Genomic DNA, 18160 nt, shown 5'->3' with positions numbered 1-18160 from the left:
GGTGAGCCATTGCCAGCCAGAGGGAGCAGGTCTCACAGGCTGAGAGGAGTGATGCTGTGGCTGCCTCATATCCACTTTCTTGGAAGGAAAGGACAGAAGTAAGAGAGGACAGAGAGAGAAGTAGAGAGATTTCAGGAGAGGGAAAGGGACAAAGGGGAAAGAGAAAGTGGTGAGGGAAAAAGAAGGAGAGGGGAAAAACGTTGCCTGAATGAGGGTACTGAGGCCCTCAGGGGCCAGGAAGGCAGACTTAACCAAACGTGGTGACGCTGAAACAAGAGGTTCAGGCGGCCGCTTGTCACCACAGGGTAGCTGCGTTCAGTGGTTCCAGAGGTGCCCAGATCCTCTCCTGGGAAGGGGACAATAGTCTCTTCGTGGTGTCACCACAAATTATGTTACTGATCAGGGTTCTTGGCCCACAAAGTATGTTACCGATCAGGGTTCTTGGCCTCCTTAATCAATAGAAGTTGATCAGAGGCCAGACAAGAAATTCAGGCAAGGCTTTATTGGGGCTCCTGCCACAGCAGGGGGGGAGCGAGAACAAACAACAGGTTCCCTTACTTGCTCACTCTGAGGTGGGGCGAGCAGGTTTCTAATATGGGGTGAGGGTAGGGGTGTGACAAGGGGTCGGGCCAGAGGGGTGGCTTAGGAGGTTTGCCCATCCCTTTGGTGGTGTTGTGTGCAGGGGGCATGTGCAGTCCCCTGCTTTTGCTGTCAGCTCTTCAGAAGTGGCAGTTGGGCTTTTTGGTCTCTTTGTATCTCATTGTCCAGAATTTGCCCCAACTGTGCATGCATGCAGTTATTTTTAGTCCCTTATATTGATACTTCCTTTGTATTTTGTTGCTCGAGGAGATGTGTGTCCAGGTGCAAGCACTGCAGCACTGAGCAAAGGGGCCCAGGTCCCATATATATATGTGTGTGTGTGTGGTGTGTGTGTATATATATATATATATTCTTTTCCATTATGGTTTGTCACAGGATATTTCTTTTCCATTATGTTTTTTTTCATATTCTTTTCCATTATGGTTTGTCACAGGATATTGAATATAGTTCCCTGTGCTCTACAGTAGGACCTTGTTGTTTATCCATCCTGTATATAACAGTTTGCCTCTGCTAATCCCAAACTCCCAATTCTTCCTTCTCCTACCCACCCCACTTCAGCAACCACAAGTCTGTTCTTTATATCTGTGAGTGTCTTTTTGTTTTGTAGATATGTTGATTTGTATCATATTTTAGATTCCACATATAAGTGATATCATATGGTATTTGTCTTTCTCTGTCTGACTTACTTCACTTAGTATGATAATCTCCAGGTCCATCCATGTTGCTGCAAATGGCATTATTTCATTCTTTTTTATGGCTGAGTAATATTCCATTGTGTATATGTACCACATCTTCTTTATCCATTCATCTGTCGATGGACATTTAGGTTGTTTCCATGTCTTGGCTACTGTAAATAGTGCTGCTATGAACATAGGGGTGCATGTTTTTCAAATTATAGTTTTGTCTGGATATATGCCCAGGAGTGGGATTGCTGGATCATATGGCAACTCTTTTTTTGTTTTTTGAGGAACCTCCATGCTGTTTTCCATAGTGGCTGTACCAATTTACATTCCTAGGGGTACTTCTGCACCTGTTCCAGGATGAGCTGCATGGCCGGGTCATTCATTATCTGCTGCACCTCAAGGCAGCCACGGCCCATCACTTCACATCTTCAGGCTGTCGTGTTGGTTGTACTGGGCCATGAGGTAGCATTGGTAACCATCTGCTGCTTCCTTTACAGTTGGCGTCCAGGTCTGATGCCTTCTGGTAGACATTTGTGGCCTTTGGGTAGTCTTTCGTCACTTCTAGGGCAGCTGCTTTCCATGTATAGCCCTTGATGAACGTTGGCTCTAGCGGGATACATTCCTCCCAGTCCTTGAGTGCCATCTGAAACTCCAAGAGTTTGCTATAGCAGGAAGCTTGATTGCTGTACCATTTAGCATCTTTTGAGTTCTGTTTGATGGCTTCCATTTAATGCTTCCTGGCCTGGGGATAGTTCCTTTTCTGAAAACATGCATTGCCTTTGTTCTTCTCCTCTAAAGCCCACTCAGGGTTTATGTAGGCCAGTCACTCTTGCTCCTGCAGGATTTTCTCTTCCTGTTGGCATTTCTTGAGCACATCTGGGCTTCAGTGCTCTGCCAGAGACTTGTTGTAGAAATGGATGGCACCCTTGTACTTTTCTTTGAAATAGGCCTTGCCAATTTGAGCATAAGCTCTGGTAGTCTGTCGGTAGTCTTCTGGGCCAACTTCAATGGCCTTCTCAAAAAGCTCCCGGAATTCACTGTAGTTGCCCTTTTCAATGTACACGGCTGCTTGGTTGGTCACAAAAGTAATGTTGGTGGGGTCCAGGCCTGTGGCTCTGTCATAGAGCTTCAAGGTTGCGTCAGAATCTTTCTTCTTACAAGCATCATTCCCCAATTCTTTTCCTTTCAGTGCCTGCTTCTTACTCTCCTGAAGATCTTTTTCCATTGGCTCTGGCTTGGTCTCCTTTCTGGGAGGAGGTGGTGGTGGAGGTATTGTCCTGGGATCACGCTCCAACTTCTGGTACAGACTGGACATGTTGGAAGGGGTCATGACTTTCCTGTCTGCCGGCCACGCCTCCATATACTCTGTAAACACTCTTTGAGCTGAGGATTGTTTGCTTTGTGTTTTAAACCCTCCTCATACGTTCGCTTGGCTTCTTCAAATGGGTTTAAGAACTCAAGAGCTTCTGCTTTTCATGAATAGCCCTTGCCCCAGTCAGGCTTGAAGGCAAGAGTTTTGCAACCATCCTCTGAGAGTGTTTCTATTTTTTTTTTGCGGTACGCGGGCCTCTCACTGCTGTGGCCTCTCCCGTTGCGGAGCACAGGCTCCAGACGCACAGGCTCAGCGGCCACGGCTCATGGGCCCAGCCGCTCTGCGGCATGTGGGATCTTCCCGGACCAGGGCACGAACCCGCGTCCCCTGCATCGGCAGGCGGACTCTCAACCACTGCACCACCAGGGAAGCCCTCTCCTCCTGTATCTTGCTCTAGGAATTCTTCACTATTTTGTTGACCCTCTGACAGCTTCAAGCAGATTTTTGTTTCTCTGCAGCCAGAGTTTTTATTAAAGGTAAAAATTGCACTTTTTCCAATTTCTTCCTTGGTTAATGGGCAGTTCATACTGCCTACTCCTTCTTGAGACAGGAGCAAAAGCATGGAGTTGGAAATGAACCTGGAAAGGATGAGGGTTCCCACTTAGCCCAAGTGGAGGGTGCTTGCTGGGGAGACATGGAGAAGGGTGAAGAGAGGAAAATCATGAAGGGCTAAGAGCGCCTAAAAGACTGGGCTGCCTGAAAGAGATGCACGCCCCAAAGACGTCCACTGCCCCCACTGAGGGAGCCCCGCTCAGGTTGGCTGAGTTGGGGGCTGCTGAGTCAGAGAAGGGAGGCCGTGCAAAGTTTCTACCCAACACAGGTGTAAAGTCAAGGCTAGGACAGTAAAAAAAAAAAAAAAAAACAACCCAGGAAACCCCAAATAACAGTGGTTTGAATAAGACAGACATTTATTTCTCTCTCACACAAAACAAGTTTGGAGGTGGTTAGTCCACGGTCGGTCAGGTGACTTTACAAGGATGTCTAGGACCTTCCTTTTTTGTTCCACCATCTTCCACTCACAGCCTCTACTTCATGGTCCAAGAGCTTGAGTTTCACATTTCAGTCGGCAAGAAGGAGAAGGACAAAGAGTAACACCTTTTCCTTTTGGGGACACTTACCGTACATCCCTCACGGCACTCATCCTATTGGCCAGAACGGGGTCACATGGTCACACCCACTACAAGGGAGGCTAGGAAATACAGTCTTTATTCTGGACCACCCCATGCCCAGCTAAGAATAAGGGATAGTGGGGACTTCCCTAGTGGTCCAGTGGTTAAGACTCCACGCTCCCAATGCAGGGGGCACGGGTTCGATCCCTGGTCGGGGAACTGAGAAACTAAGATCCCACATGGTGCACGGCACAGCCAAAAAATAAATTAAAAAAAATAAGGGATTGTATTAGTAATGAAGAACGGGAGGAGGAATATTCAGGGACAACTAGTGGTCTCTGCTAGTGCCCTCCCCTTTCCTATCCTGTCCTCCCCCCTCTCCTCCAGGAAGCCTTCCCTGACATCTCCAGTACTTACAGGTGTAAAGTCACTCCCCCATACTCTTCTCTCTGTTCCTCCTGTGAGCCCCCTATTCTGTCCTGGTCAAGTGGCTGGAGCCCTTGGGCCATAATAGCAACACTTCTCTGAGGAGCAAGGTAACAGACGGGGTGGGGGGGGGGCGGGAATAAGGTCTGGATCGGGCAGGCACATGACAAGGGGCACATGAGGAGTGTAAGCTGATCCCTCACCCCACCCCCACTCCTCCACCAGAGGGCTGGGAGCCCGGGAGAGAGAGCCAGGAAGGGGAGGCCCACCTTCGAAGCTGGCGAGGCCTTACCTCCGGAAGGTACATAGGCGAAGCTGAGCATCTGCCAGCCCCACTGCCGCTGTGTCTAGGCAAATGTCTGCCTGGTCAGCCCTGGGACCACCTGTCCTGTTCCTCCCTTTGGGGTCCCACCTTGCCCACTGCTGTCATGTTCTCCAGGACTCTTTGGGTCTCCACACACCCTCTCTTCTGGTGCTGGACTAGGGTCACAGGATGACCCCCAGTGCAGACCCTCCTCCTGCCCCAGGAAGCCACCACTCCCGATGATCACAGAGGGAGAGGGTTCCCCTCTGTACTCCGCTGTGTTAGGAATGGGGCATGGGGGCGGTGCAGAGCTCTTACGCAGAACAGTCAGACTATAATCGCGCTAGACTCTGGTCCTCTCAGGGCTGTGGAACTCAGGAGGAGGAGGGAGGCACTGGCACCGGCTGCAGTGCCAGGGAAGGGCCTGGTTGAGGGGCTTGAGCTGCTCCACAAGAAGAGGAATACTAACCAGCCCTTGGTACCAGATCCCCATCCTGCCCCAGACGCTGTGAATCTTCTAAAAGTTCTTGTATTGAAATCCTTGATCTCAAGCTAGAATTCCCACTCAATTTATTTCAGGTACGAAGAACAGTTTATTTCAGGTGTTGGGATGGACATCCTGTTGGAGCGCAAGGGAAGAGCAGCGAGACCCCAGGTCTAGCCCAGCTCAAGTGCAAATTCCAGTACCAGCCCTGTCATAGACTGAGCCCCATCCTTGTGCGTAACCTAAGCCCTGATCCTAGACGCAGGCTGAGCCCTGATCTCTAGCTCTTGATTGAGCTTTCTCTGTAAAATTGTTCTTGATCAGCAGGGGTTTGAATGGGGAGAGTGAGCACGTGCTCATCTCCCACCACTGGAGCCTGAACCCAGAGCCCTTGCCCGGTGGTGTGCAGTGGTCTTCAGGCATGTTTCTGTCCGTCATCCCTCTCCTGTCCCTGGGAGCTCCTGCTTTGACCATCGCTGTGAAGCCGGCCTCAGAGCTGAGAGAATCTTTAGCCCTGCCCCCAGCTTTGGCCCCAGCCTCGCCTAGACTGGCCTGGCCTGGCCAGGAGGGGCGCTGAAGGGGCCAGGAGATGAGGACCCAGTGTCCTGGGGTGTGAGTGGCCTTTGCTCTTGGACTGGAGCCATCAGAAATCAAATCTTCCTGGCCCTGAGGGTGCCTGGGAAGGGGGCGGACCTGCCAGCCTGCGCAGAGGTTGGGGTTTCTGCAATCACTCCCTCCTTTGTGGAACACTGACATCTCCGGAGACAGAGGCTTCCTGGCATCACCAGGTAAGACCTGGGCATCCTGGGAGCACAGGCAAGGGAGATGGAATGGGGGTGCCAGAGTGGGTTGGCTGGCCTGGGAGATGGGGTCACAGGCCAGAGTTGGGGCGGGGGGGGCCGCTTATGGAAGGGCAGGTGGGAGAATGGGGGCAATGGAACTAGGACTGGAGGTATAAGTTGTCAAAGACCAAAGCCTGCCCTAAGGAGGGCATCCACCTCACAACCTGGCGAAGCCTGGACTCTTAACCTCTTCACCCCGAAGGGGCTGGGGTGCAGACGGCAGCCTCTGGGTGTGCAGACACAGGAGTGCAGGTTTACAAAGCAGTTGAGCTGTGATTGAGCAGAGGGAAAGGGCTGGGCTGAGGGGTTTGCCTGATCCTGGGATGATATATGTGTTAGGGCTGGGTCGGACCGTGGGAGGATTTTTCCCTTAGAGGAAGGCGTGCCTCCAGGTAGGAGTTGCTGGGTGGTGGCAAGAGGCAGGCGAGGAGGGCACGAGTTTCCAGCCTGATTTCCTGCTGTGAAGGGTTCTAGGGATTATCTCCCCTTAAGGGGTTTCTGCGGTCTGCCTGTCATGAGTGACCTGGGACAGACAGGTCACTGACCCTCTCGGAGGTCACACACAGGCCAGGAGCCTGGTGGGAGAGGTTTGAAAGAGCTGAAAACTTCCTCCGGCTGCCGGGGGTGGGACTGGCGGGGGAGGGATGCAGAGCACGGTCTGAGCCCCAAGCCGAGCTGGCTCCCGTGAAGGCACCAGACCCCTGCCCTTCCTGCCCTCCGCAGCTCAAAGCTTCTTAGGGCCGCCCTGGTCCTTCTCCTCCTGTGTCTGCAGGGGCAGGGGGAGGAAGGTGGGTGGCGGTCGGAAAGCAGGAATGACTGCAGCAACCAGGAGGAGGCTCTGGTTGAGACTCCACACCGTTCTGGGTCTGCCCAGAATGCCAGGTCTGCGGGGGTACCAGGGAAGGACCCCTCAACCTAAAGTCCACCCATCTCCACACCCAACATCCCCAGTCCAGGTCTCTGGCCAGGATTCCACAGGGGCCCAGTGGGGGCGGGCAAGATGGGGACTGTTCTCTGATCTGCCCTCCTCCAGACTCCCCTCCTAGCCTAAGGTGGTGGGAGCAGGGACCAAAGTGCCTCAGGAGCTGGGGCAGGGGATGGGGCATGGCTGTCAGTGTCACTGCCCTCCCCTAAGTCCCATTCTACCTGGACACCAGCAGAGCTCCCACCACGGTTAGCACCTCTGCCATCATCACAGCTCTACCGTGACTGCCACTGTCGCCACAGCCACCCCACCCCACCGTCAGCACCACTAACACCCCCACCCGCGCCCGGATCATCTGCACCACTGAGACCCTCGCCACGTCCACGAAGAGCACCCACCTCACATTTGAAGACTGGACAGAACTTTTCATTCTTCTTCAATAGGTTTTCAGGCCTATAACCTCTCGGGCTGTGGGACTGGCACGTTCAACAGAGTCTGCAGCCCAAAGGGAGAAGGACTTTGCTGGAGGGTCAGGCAGCAGCGGCTGGCAGCTGAGCTGCAGGGCAGCAGTGTGGAAAGGGGCCGGGCAGACGCAGCTCAGGGAGTGGCTGGAGGCTTCAGCTAACCAGAGCTCACAGCTGGGCAACCTTCCTTTTCTGAAGGGGGATCCGAGCGGAGTCTTCCCTCTGCCACCTTGCATCTGGTCCTGGAGGCTTGGCAGCCTGAGCCGGAGCCATCAGCATGAACGGGCAGTGGCTTCCAGCCACTGGGCTTCTCCTGGCTGGTAAGTGAAGGTGCGGCCCCTGGGGGTGGGGGGCCTGTCCTAGACCCCGCCCGCTCACCTGGGGGACTTCCATGGCTCCCACATCAGGGCTGACCTTCCTTGTCTTCATGTCAGCCTGGCTTTGGTCAGCTCGGAGGATCCTGAGAGGGGGCCAGGATCCCCTGCTCAGTCCCCCACACTTGGGGCTCCATGAGGGCACTCAGCGTCACCCACTTGGGGGAACCTGGCATGGGGCTGGCCCCCAAGGGGCTCAGTGCACCCTTGTAGCCAGGTGTGGTATTACAGCTTTCAAAGATGGGTCCCCTCCCCATCCCCCCACCCCCCTTCAGCCCTCCAGAAGCATCCTGTGTTCTGGGAATGGAATAAGGTAATTGCCTTGTTTCCTTGCTGGAGGTTGAACAGCACTTCCCAGCATCCTCAAGCAGCCTGGGTCTCACCAGAAAAGACTCCTTTGAGGAGGGGTCCTGCCATGGGGTGGAGCTGGGATGGGAGAGAAGAGAGGGACCCTTGAGGTATGCCCCTTTACCCTCACTGTCCCCCTTTCTGGTGGCAGGGCAGAGTTCCCGTGTCTCTGGTGGGCTAGGGCCAGAGAAAGGAAGTTTCTCCAGAGGTAGCCCAGTGGTTTGGGGCAGAGCCGGGGCCAGGGTTTGGGTCTCCTCAGGCGCCCTAAAGGAGGGAGGAGGCAGGGAGGGCCGGCATCTAAGAGGCTGTGGGCCAATCCCACCCCCTAGCGGCTGGCAAAACGGGCCTCTCCTGTTTTGCAGCTGTCCCAGTGGTCTCGGCTTCCGCCCTGCCCCGTCTTCCTCCTCACAAAGACCTGGGTCCATCTCCCTTGGCTTCTGGCACATCTGCTTTGCAGGGGGACAGCAAGAAGATAGTCCTCCCATCATTAAACGCCTCGCTGGAGTCTTTCCCTCAGCCAAGAGGCCAGGGGAGGCTCCTGGCAGGAAGGGAGGAGCCCTTTCTCCAGAGGCACCTGGGGACCAGCAGGCTCTTCTAGGCTCGCTCCTGGACTTGCCTCTCCACTCGGACCAGCCTGCCCCTTTGGGAACCACTGGGGTCTCAGGCAGGGCCACACCCAGACCAGCTCCATCAGCAGTGGCTGAGCCTGCAGCCCACAGGGCCCCTGAGTCCCAGCCAGTGTCCTACGTGGCTGGACCTGGAGAGGAGATCTTGGTCACCGGGTCTCCAGAGATAGCTGCCATGTCACCAGCGCAGGCTTCTCCACAACCTCTGGCCTGGCCCGTGGGCAGGCACACCTCCAGCCCCAATGCTTGGGTGCCTTCTGCATCAGGGGCAAGCAACTTCAGCCCAGGGGCCGCCCCACTTCTGACATTGGCTCCAAAGGCCCCAGAGAAGGCCGTGTCCTCAGCACCCCAGGGCCCACTTGCGTTTACATCGATCAGTAACACGTTGGCTGCCACAGAGCCTCTTCTCCCTGTAGCAACAGTGTGGTCAGGGCTGGACACGGCCTCCACAGCGCTCACAGCGGGGTCAGGCTCACCCAGAAGTGGTCTGGCGTCCAGTCTGGGCCCAGCACCTAGTGGTCCTTCAATGTTGCCATTGCCCTCAGCGGTACCCTCTTCACAGTCGTCATCAGCATCGCTGCCACTGTCGTCCCCACCCTCATCCCCATCACCTGCACTAACGTCACCATCACCAGTCCTGGCCCCAGTTTCCCCCTTCACCACCGGAGCCAGAACCTCTCCGGAGATGCTTCTGCATCTGAGCTCCCACCTCCAACCTCAGGCCTTATCTTCAGTGTTTCCAGCGTCCCACCTGCCCTGCCACCTCTGGTGGTTACAGGGATGGCTGCTCTTCAGTGGACAGTCCAGCCTGGACCGATGGTCCCTGCCAACCCAGCCCCCTTGACCACCCACTCCCTCAGATGTGCCTCTGGCCTTCCCGCCGGCTGCCCCAGCATCCCTGGAGGTGCCGCCTCCTCCCAGTCATCTTTCCTGCCTCACCCCGGCCAGGCTGTCTCATTGCAGGACTCAGGCTCCCCCGCCCCAGGACCCAGTTGAGTGACTCACTCTGTGACCTTCACGATCACCAATGAAGCCTTCTCAGCGGCACTCGGGAACCCTGCCTCCCTGGAGTACCAGCTGCTGAGTGAAAACATCCGACATCAGGTGCGGGCTTCTTCCTCCGTCTGCTCAGGCGTGCTGACCCCAGCCCACCCCCTACCCCACTTACCTCTGAGCACCCAGGCCCGTCCCACCTCTGTGCCTTGGCATGGGCTGTTCGTCCACCCTGGGCCACCTCGCGCCCTCCGCTGCCCTTGCTGCCTGGCGAAGGCTGCCTCCTTGGAGAGGCCTCCCCTGGTGACTCAGAGCCCCTGCCCCGCAGAATCGGCATCCCTCCCTCTGTGAGCTGCCTTTCCCACACCATCCCACCCCAACCTGTGGCTCTCCACAGACCTCAGCTCCCTGAGGGCAGCCGGGCACAGGGCTGGGTGCCCACAGGGGCTCTGGAAGTGTGGAGTCAATGAAACTCACCCTGTGCCTCTCCTCAGTGTGGGGAGGAGCATGTGGGGTGCAAGGTGGGAGCCCAAAAGGTAGAAAACTGACCCTGTCCCGTGAGTGGCTCCAGCAGGAAGGGAGAGCCAGGCAGAGACCCTTGCAGAGAGTGGGTGTGGAGAAAGCGCTCTCCCAGGAGGGCGGGGAGCTGTTACGGAATAAACAGAAGACTGATTTAGATTGCCAGGGTTAAGGGGTTGCCCAGAGAACACCTTTCTTTTTTTTTTTTTTAGTATAAATTTATTTATTTATTGGCTGCATTGGGTCTTCGTTGCTGCGCACGGGCTTTCTCTAGTTGCGGCGAGTGGGGGCTGCTCTTCGTTGTGGTGCACGGGCTTCTCACTGCGGTGGCTTCTCTTGTTGTAGAGCACGGGCTCTTGGCACGTGGGCTTCAGTAGTTGTAGCACGCGGGCTTAGTTGCTCCGCGGCATGTAGGACCTTCCCAGACCAGGGCTCGAACCCGTGTCCCCTGCATTGGCAGGCGGATTCTTAACCACTGCACCACCAGGGAAGTCCAGGAACACCTTTCTGAGAAAGGGGAATTTTAACTGGGATGGAGAGAAGGCAGCCAGATAAAATGGGGAGGGGCTTTCTAGACAGAGGGAACAGCGTGTGTGAGGACCCTGAGGTGAAAAGGTGGGCAGATGCTGAGGCCCAGGGCCACGGGAGAGAGGGGCTGCATGGAGAAGACAAGAAACCCAGGGTGGGAGGGGGAGAATTAGGAGGAGGGGCTGTCGTCCAGGTGTGATGGCAGGGTGGCGGCTGTAGGGATACAGGACAATTGGATTGGAGAGTGATTTTCAATAAAACTACAGAGAAGGAAAGGCCTGGGAAGGCTGTGTGTTTGCTGGACAGCTGGAGGCGCCCTGCGGTTCTCAGTAGAGGGTGATGGGCAGGTGGCCCCTGGCGGCCATGCGGGAAAGTCTTGGGTGGCCCACGGCAGTCCAGGTGGCCAGTGGGGCCATTGCAGGGGCCAGACCAGAGATAATGAGAGTGGACGAGGGTGGGCTGATGCTGTGGAGAAGTGGGGGGCCACGATGACCCTCAAATGCCTCTGTCTGTCCTCAGCTCCAGTCCGTCTATCACGAGGCCTTCTCCAGCTTCGAGGGTGTCGGTGTCCTGCTCTTTAGGTAAGTGAGCGAGTCTTTCAGGGTCCACCACCCGCCTGCCAGCCGGTCTGTGTCTTCTCAGGCCGCAAGAGCACTTGCCCAGGCTGCCCCGCCGTGCCCAGCCCCACCAAGGCCAGAAGCACCTTAGGGGCCAAGAAAAGCCCTGAGCGGGCGGGCAGGAGGCCCACGTGTGGTTCTGCCCCTGGCTGCGTGGCCTCAGGTGGCCTCCCGCCTGCTCTGAGCCCCAATTCCAGCTGCAGAATTTGGGCAGGGGTGCCAGTCATTGCCTGACTGTGGTGGGAAAGGCAGAGGACTTCCCGGGGCCAGGAGCCCGTAAATGACACGTAAACAGATGCAAATCCCCTTTCCGGTTCTGAGCCCCTGGGGATACTGGGGGGACCTAAAGCCAGATTTGCAAGCAGATGCCAGCCCTGCAATCTCATAAAAAAGGTTGAGAAGGTCCAAATCATCACATGTGAACTGTGAGCTTGGTGTAGACCTTGATAGAGGCTTGATTATACCTAGTGACGGGATTTAGATCGCCAGGGTTAAGGGGTTGCCCAGAGAACACCACCACTATCTTTCCAGGCCTTGAGCCAAGCTGGTTAGAAAGTTTCCCCTCTTAATGAACTGAAATCTCTCTCTGAATTCCCTGCCCTGGGTCTGAACAGAAGCTTTGCCTCCCCAGCCCCAGGACGGCACAGCAGAAAACGGGTCCTCAGGGGAAGGATGAAGGAAATCTGGATCCCGAGGCTGCTCGTTTTCAGATCTCTCCCCACAAACCCCTTCGACTCCATGCTCAGGCCAGGCTGCCTCCTCAGGACATGGCCAGTTGTTCCACCTCCTACAGGCTTTCAGAGATTCCTCAGGCCTGTCACCTCCCTCTCTCCAGATCCCCTGCTCCTGTGATGCCACCAAAGATGTTTTTCTCAGTCTGGCTCAGGTTGACGTCCTGATTGCTCACAGCGGCCATCTCCCTGGGCGGGATTCCCAGTGTTCCCGTTAGAGCCAGTTTGTTGGGGTGTCCGAGGGAACCTGCTTTCCCGAGCACCTGCTTTGTGCTCTGCTGGCTGCACCATTAGTCGTCACACAACCCTACAGCAAAGGAATCATTCTCCGCATTTTAGCGAGGAGGCAGCTGAGACCCAGAGGGGTGTTGTCACACAGGGACTCAGTCCACGGCTCCCCCGGCGGATTCCCCTTCCTCGGGACACTGGCCTACTTGTGCACCAGCCAGGTCCTCATCCAGCCCCCAGGGCCCTCCCTGCTCCCACTGGACCCCTGGTAAGGATGTGTCTCTGTCCCCAGGCCTGACTCTGCAGCTGTGAATGCCTCCCTTGTGTTTGGGGGCCTCGCCCCGGGCCCCTCTGCCCGTGAAGTCCTCTGGACTCTGTACCGCAAAGTGAAGGCCGCAGGGAAGTTGTTGGGGAACCTGTCCCTGGATGAGAGCAGTCTCGCCTCTGAGGGTGAGTCTCCGCCCGCCCCCCACAAGCCCCTACCTCAGTGCCTCCTCGCCTGCCCACAGATGGCTGGGGGTGCTCCCTAGAGGGGCCCAGCTCCTGCCCTGGCCATGAGGCAGCGCATGGTGGGTCAGGAGGCTCCTGGGGCCTCCTGAAGTCCCAGCCATGGCTCTGCAGGGTCCGACCTGACCGACCTGGCCCTGGAGACCACCAGCATCCATCTCACGGCCATGAGGCCCTTCCAGCCCCCGCTCCTCCTGCCTGGCTCTGCCCGCTTTGTCCTGCTGGAAAAGACGATCCTCCGACAGGTGAGGTGGCCTCTTGCTCTCCCTCTGAAGCCTGGGACACCCACTTTGCCTTCCTTGACTGCAGGCCTCCATGGCTTGGGGGTGAGGCGTGGGGCGGCACCCAGCCACGGCCCTGTGGGGGGACGCAGGCATGGAGGGCACACAGCCCTGCCTGATGGGCCCCCGTTTGAGGGGTGACACCCCGCCCGGGGCTGGAGAGGTTGCCTGAGGGAGGTGACAGCTCTGTCCCAGGGGCATATGGTCAGGCTCTGTAACCAGACACCCCTATCCAGGGCCAGCACTAGGGTAGGAAGTGAGACACCCAGGACGCAATATTTAAGGAGATGCTCAGTTGCCTCACCCCAGCCCTGCCCCCACCCCATCCCACGCTGGGTCTCAGGAGTGACAGTCCCCAGGCCTGCTCTGACCTCCAGGACTCCCCACAGGTCATACCCGTGCTGTCAGGATTCTATACAGCGCGTCCCCAGGAAGAGCCCCTGCTCCTCTTCAGGTGGGTTGGGGTCTTCCCCTGCTGCCCAGCCTGCCCTGCTCCTCTCCTGGGGGCCACCCTGGGGCAGAGGGGGGCATGACTCCGAGCCAGGCCATGGGAGCCATGGGCTGGGGGCCACCAGGGGAGGGTTTTGTCCCAGATAGCTCCAGCTGGCCCTATAACGCTCTGCCCTGGGAGGTAGGGAGCCCTAGTGCCTGAGGGTGTGCTGGGGTGGGAGGGTGGATACCTGCTTCTAGAAACATGTGCTGGCGGAGCCTGTAACCCCTGCACTCCCCTCTTGTACTCGCCCTAGTAATGCGGACCAGTGGGCAGGCGTTTACCTCGAATACAAGTTCCAGACCCCCATCGGTACCCACCTCCCAGGCTTGGCCAATCACCTGGCCCGGAACATAATGGATCCTGCTGTCCAGAAATCCAGCATCATGGCCAATGGTGAGTCAAGGCTGGGATCCCTGTGTGTCTCTGGCCAGCAGCCTCTTAATCTCTCTGAGTCTCAATGTTCCTCCTCTGGAGAATGGACAGAATTTCATTTCAACCACGAATACTCTTGTGCTGGGGCCACCGAGAAGAATCAGTTACGGAGCCTCAGATGGGGAGCTGGATAGATAAGCTCTGTGGGCCATCGTAACTGTCACAGCTACTCGACTGCTCCCTTATAGCTAGAAGGCAGCCCCAGACAATATGTAGACAGATGGGCATGGCTGTGTGCAATACAACTTGATGGATACAGAAACCTGTATATCACATAACTTTGATGTGCCACAAAATACTATCCTTTTGATGTTTTTCAACTATTTAAAAATGTAAAAACTATTCTTAGCTCGTGGGCTATACGTAAACAGGCAGCGGGAGGGACTGAGCCTCGGACTGGATGGGGCTGACTGCTGGCTGAGAGCACAGAGGTTGGGGTGAGCAGCCCTGCGGCAGGGCTTGGGCCTCTCCCAGGGCTCCCGGGAGAGGGGGCTTAGGCTGATGCCCACCCACCTCTCCGCCCCTCTAGCGGGGAAAGCAGAGCTGGTGCAGTGTGAAGTGTGGCTGCAGATCCTGGACCAACCCCTCGCCAAGGGCTTGCGGGACCAAAGCAGCCCTAAGTCCCAGAAACTTCGGGGGATGCGGATGAGATGGGTGAAGCGGGGGCGGGGGGAGAGAAGGGAGGAGCAGGAGGCTGGAGGCTTCACGTGTGGGGACCCAACAAGGCTGCAGTACAGCTGTGACCCTCTTTCTCCTCTTTGCTCCCCAGCTGACCACCATCCTCAGGCCTCTGCAGAACTCCGGCCAAGTGGTGGTGGAGAAGTTCCAGTAAGGCCGTGGTGGCTCTGGGTGACCTGGGGCCCAGGGCTGAACTCTAGCGGTGGGGCCAGTGGCTCAGAGAAATGGCCTTCCTGAGACCCCCGGGCTGTCTAGCCTCCTGGCACTGGTGAAGATCTTCCCGCCAGGCCCGACCCACTGACTTCCGGGGTGGGTGCCACCTTCTTCAGGGCCGCGCCGGCCCGAGCCTTCGTGCAGGACTGCGTGCTCTGGGGTCTGCATGACCTGCAGGAAGCTGAGGGCCTCTCCGTGGAGATGGTCAGCCCAGACCTCGGTCAGTGCCTCTCTCCCGGCTTCCCTCTATGTATCTGTGTCATCCGGCCGTTTGCATCCTGCCTCAGGCTCGTTGCCTTGCTGCCCCTGCTCCCCCTGCTCCCCGCTCCTGCCCTCCCTTCCTCCTGGACTAGCCCCCAGCTGGCTGCTCTTTAGGGTCCAGGCCCGGCTCCTCCTCTTCCCGGGAGCCCTCCAAGGTGGCCCCAGCTCTACAGCTCTATCCCTGTAGCTCCTTCTGGGCCAGGACTCCTCGCCTGGGACTCCTCTGCAGGCCTGGCTTTGCCTTCTCAGGGGTCTGTGGTCTGGAAGAATGGGGACCCATCCAGCCATCATCTGCGCACTTTGTTCTGAAGCCCCAGGTCAGCTTCACACCCCCACCCCCAGCTATGCTGTGGCGCTCATCGTCCTGGGGCTTCTGCTTCTTGCGCTCACCCTCGTCCTGGTGAGTGTCTGACTGGGCCAGGGTCTCTTTCCCGGGAGACAGGCTGGGCCCTTGACCCTCTGAGTCAGGCTGAGGGGTCACTCCCCACCCCAGGAACTGAGGGGCTTCCAGCCAGGGAGCTTGGCCTGACCCCACCCTTCCCGTCCCAGGTGCTGACGCGGAAGGCCTGCTTCGGAGTGTCCAGGTACAGAGGTCAGTTCTCCCTGCTCCCCGGGACGTTTACTCTGGATGGGGTCGGCCTCCCAGCCACCAAGGCCTCGTGCAAACATTTCCCAGTGGGTGTTGACAGAGCCTGGGCGGTACAGTCACTGTGCCCCCAAAGCTCACCCCTCTGTCATGGGGGGGGTGAACCCGGGGTGGTCAAGCAGAACCCTCTAAATGCGCTCCACTGAGCCCCAGAAATGCTGCAGAGGGTGGGTGGACAGAGGCAGAACTTAGGGCCCCCCGTGGCCGGGAGCGCTGGAGCAGGGAAGGAGAGCTGGGGAGGGGAGCGTGCCTCTACCACCGGAGGACCAGGCAGCGACTCCTCCACGCCCCGGAGGAAGTGGGGACACGTGCCCCAACTCAGTGTCCCCTTTGACCCCAAAGCCAGGAGGACGTGGGGGAGGGCAGGTAGCACCATTCTGGGTACACTGTTGCTCCTGACGCCTGGCTTTTGTCCTTTCCCCACCCCGCAGGCGCCCCTTCCCGATGCTGCTCCTGCCACTGAAACTGCACCCCAAACCTCTCCTCCTCCCGGCCCCGCCCCCAGCCTTCCACAGTCAGCGCCTCAACCCTGACAACGAGAGCCAGAGCAGCAAGGCACCACCTGAGGTCACACAGCAAGGGGGGGCTTCTTCCCTCCTAGCTCATCCAAGGACTAGACTCCCAGGGCCACGACAGAGGCAGGGTGCGGGGGACAGCACCTCACCACCCCACACCAGGGACACCAGGCATGCTCTAACCACGGCAGCACCCACCTCCCCCCGGAAGGTCTGGAAAACTACTCGATACCATCGTCATACTCAGGTCAGGCTCTGGGGAGCGGAACAGGGCAAGATGAAGGCCTGCAGAAGATGCGGGCAGGGGAAGAGAGCTGGCGCCCTCACACCTGACCTGACACAGTGGTGGGGCTGGAGGTATCATTGGTCTCAAGCCAAACTCCGGTCTTTTTGGGGTATGGAAAATTAAATGACGCAGCGCAATCAGAAGCTGGTACAAAAGACTGCTTTTGTTTCTAGGCAGTCATCCAACAGGAGAGGTTCAGAGCAGAGCCCACAGGAGCAGGAAGTGGGGGCAGAAGACTGACAGGGTCAAGGGTGGGAATGGGGACTCTTGGGGGCAAGGCCTGGTCCCAGCCCCACCTCCGCCTTAGGCCCGGCCACCCTCAGACCAAAGGCCTTGGGGTGCTGGTGGCCGAGGTGAGGCCCGGCTGTGTGCCAGGGAAGGTTGGCGCCGTGGGGCAAGCTGGGCTCAGAGAACAGACCGCCTGGCTGGGGAAGGTCTAGGACGGAAGCTAAGCTGACCACCTCTCAGGGGCGGAGGGTGGGGCTTTGAGGGGGAGGCAGCTTTCCTGGACCACAGCCAGGGAGGGGAAGGCCTTGGCCCACAAAGCTCCAGCGACTGCTGGGCCCGCTGGGACGTGAGCGATGTGGTGGCACAGGGCCATGGCCTTTGAAATCATGACTTAGAAGGGAAGGGGACTCAAGTGTAGTCTTACCCCAAAGGCTCCCTCGACCTACAGAAGAGCCGGCAGCCCCGGTGAGGGGACCCAGGAGCCCAGGGCCCAGACCATGGGCTTGCCTGGCCGAAGATAACAGCCAGCACCAAGATGCCAGAGAGGGTCAGCAGGAAGGTCACCACGTAGAGGTTGACTGCAGCTGGCAGCCGATTCCTCTGCACTTCTGGAATACGTAAGCTTTCATTCCTACCCCTGAAGGGCCCCTGCCCCCCAAGCCTCTACCCCTTGGTACCCGGAAAGTAGCCTGCTATCTGCACCTATCTTGGGTCAGCCCCCTCTCTCCACGACTTCTGACTCAAGGGCCACGGCAGGCCAGGGACTAGGAGGCGGCCCTGCAAGATGCTCCCCCAACCGTCAGGATGCCGAAAACAGCCCTGCTAGTGTTTTTCTTAGGGAGGGAGGGTTATGCCAGCCTTCTTCTCCCGAGCTGCCCCCCTTACCATGAGAGTCCCTGTAGGTGATACAGGAGAGAAGGGGGTGGGATAAGCAGGAAAGAGCCTGAGGGCCAAGGCTGGCCAGTGAACACTGAGCCCCTCTTCTCTTCAGGCTTTGGTCGCCTGGCCCTCCACAAGCCAGGCTGTCGAGCATCACGTGAGGCCTCGCGTGAAGATACAGTTCAGACACACCTGGTGACCTCTGTGGGTTTGAAGGAGAAGGTACAGGGAAGGAAACCCACACGTGGGGACCTAGCATGGTCTCTCTGGAGGTGAAGTGACAGTATACCTGCAACACATAAGGAGAAAGGGTCTACCTGGCAAGGTGAGCCAGCCATGCGGACACCAGGCTGGACAGACATCACCAGGGTCTACAGGATGGCGGAGGGGCCTGGCAAACCAGCACCCTCACGCAGACGAGTCTTTCCTAAGCAGGTCTTCCCCATGGGCCAGATGGGGCCTGCAGGACACTTCCCACGGCCCACCGTTACGCGGACTTTAATTCTCAGCAGCTCTGAAGCTGCGCAGTCCCATTCTCCAGCTGAATAAACAGAGGCTCAGAGATGAA

General features: G+C 57.6%; 1 protein-coding gene and 1 pseudogene across 1 annotated transcript; one reads left to right on the top strand and one right to left on the bottom strand.

The window, feature by feature from the left end:
- Nucleotides 1–1612: 1612 nt before the first annotated feature.
- LOC137219638 (stress-induced-phosphoprotein 1 pseudogene) lies at nt 1613–3780 on the bottom strand (annotated as a pseudogene).
- A 3706-nt stretch (nt 3781–7486) lies between these two features.
- On the top strand, nt 7487–18160 carry LOC137219583 (taste receptor cell protein 1-like). Its single transcript, XM_067728435.1, has 12 exons — nt 7487–7529; nt 9120–9461; nt 9555–9661; nt 11117–11178; nt 12466–12623; nt 12795–12925; nt 13351–13415; nt 13708–13847; nt 14656–14997; nt 15588–15630; nt 16116–17330; nt 17705–18160. Exons 1-9 carry the CDS (start codon nt 7487–7489, stop codon nt 14799–14801), a joined length of 1194 nt encoding a protein of 397 aa, XP_067584536.1. The 3' UTR covers nt 14802–14997; nt 15588–15630; nt 16116–17330; nt 17705–18160.

Source organism: Pseudorca crassidens, chromosome 1 (genome assembly GCF_039906515.1).
Source record: "Pseudorca crassidens isolate mPseCra1 chromosome 1, mPseCra1.hap1, whole genome shotgun sequence".
Lineage (NCBI taxonomy): Eukaryota > Metazoa > Chordata > Mammalia > Artiodactyla > Delphinidae > Pseudorca > Pseudorca crassidens.
This window is presented reverse-complemented; position numbering and strand designations above follow the sequence as displayed.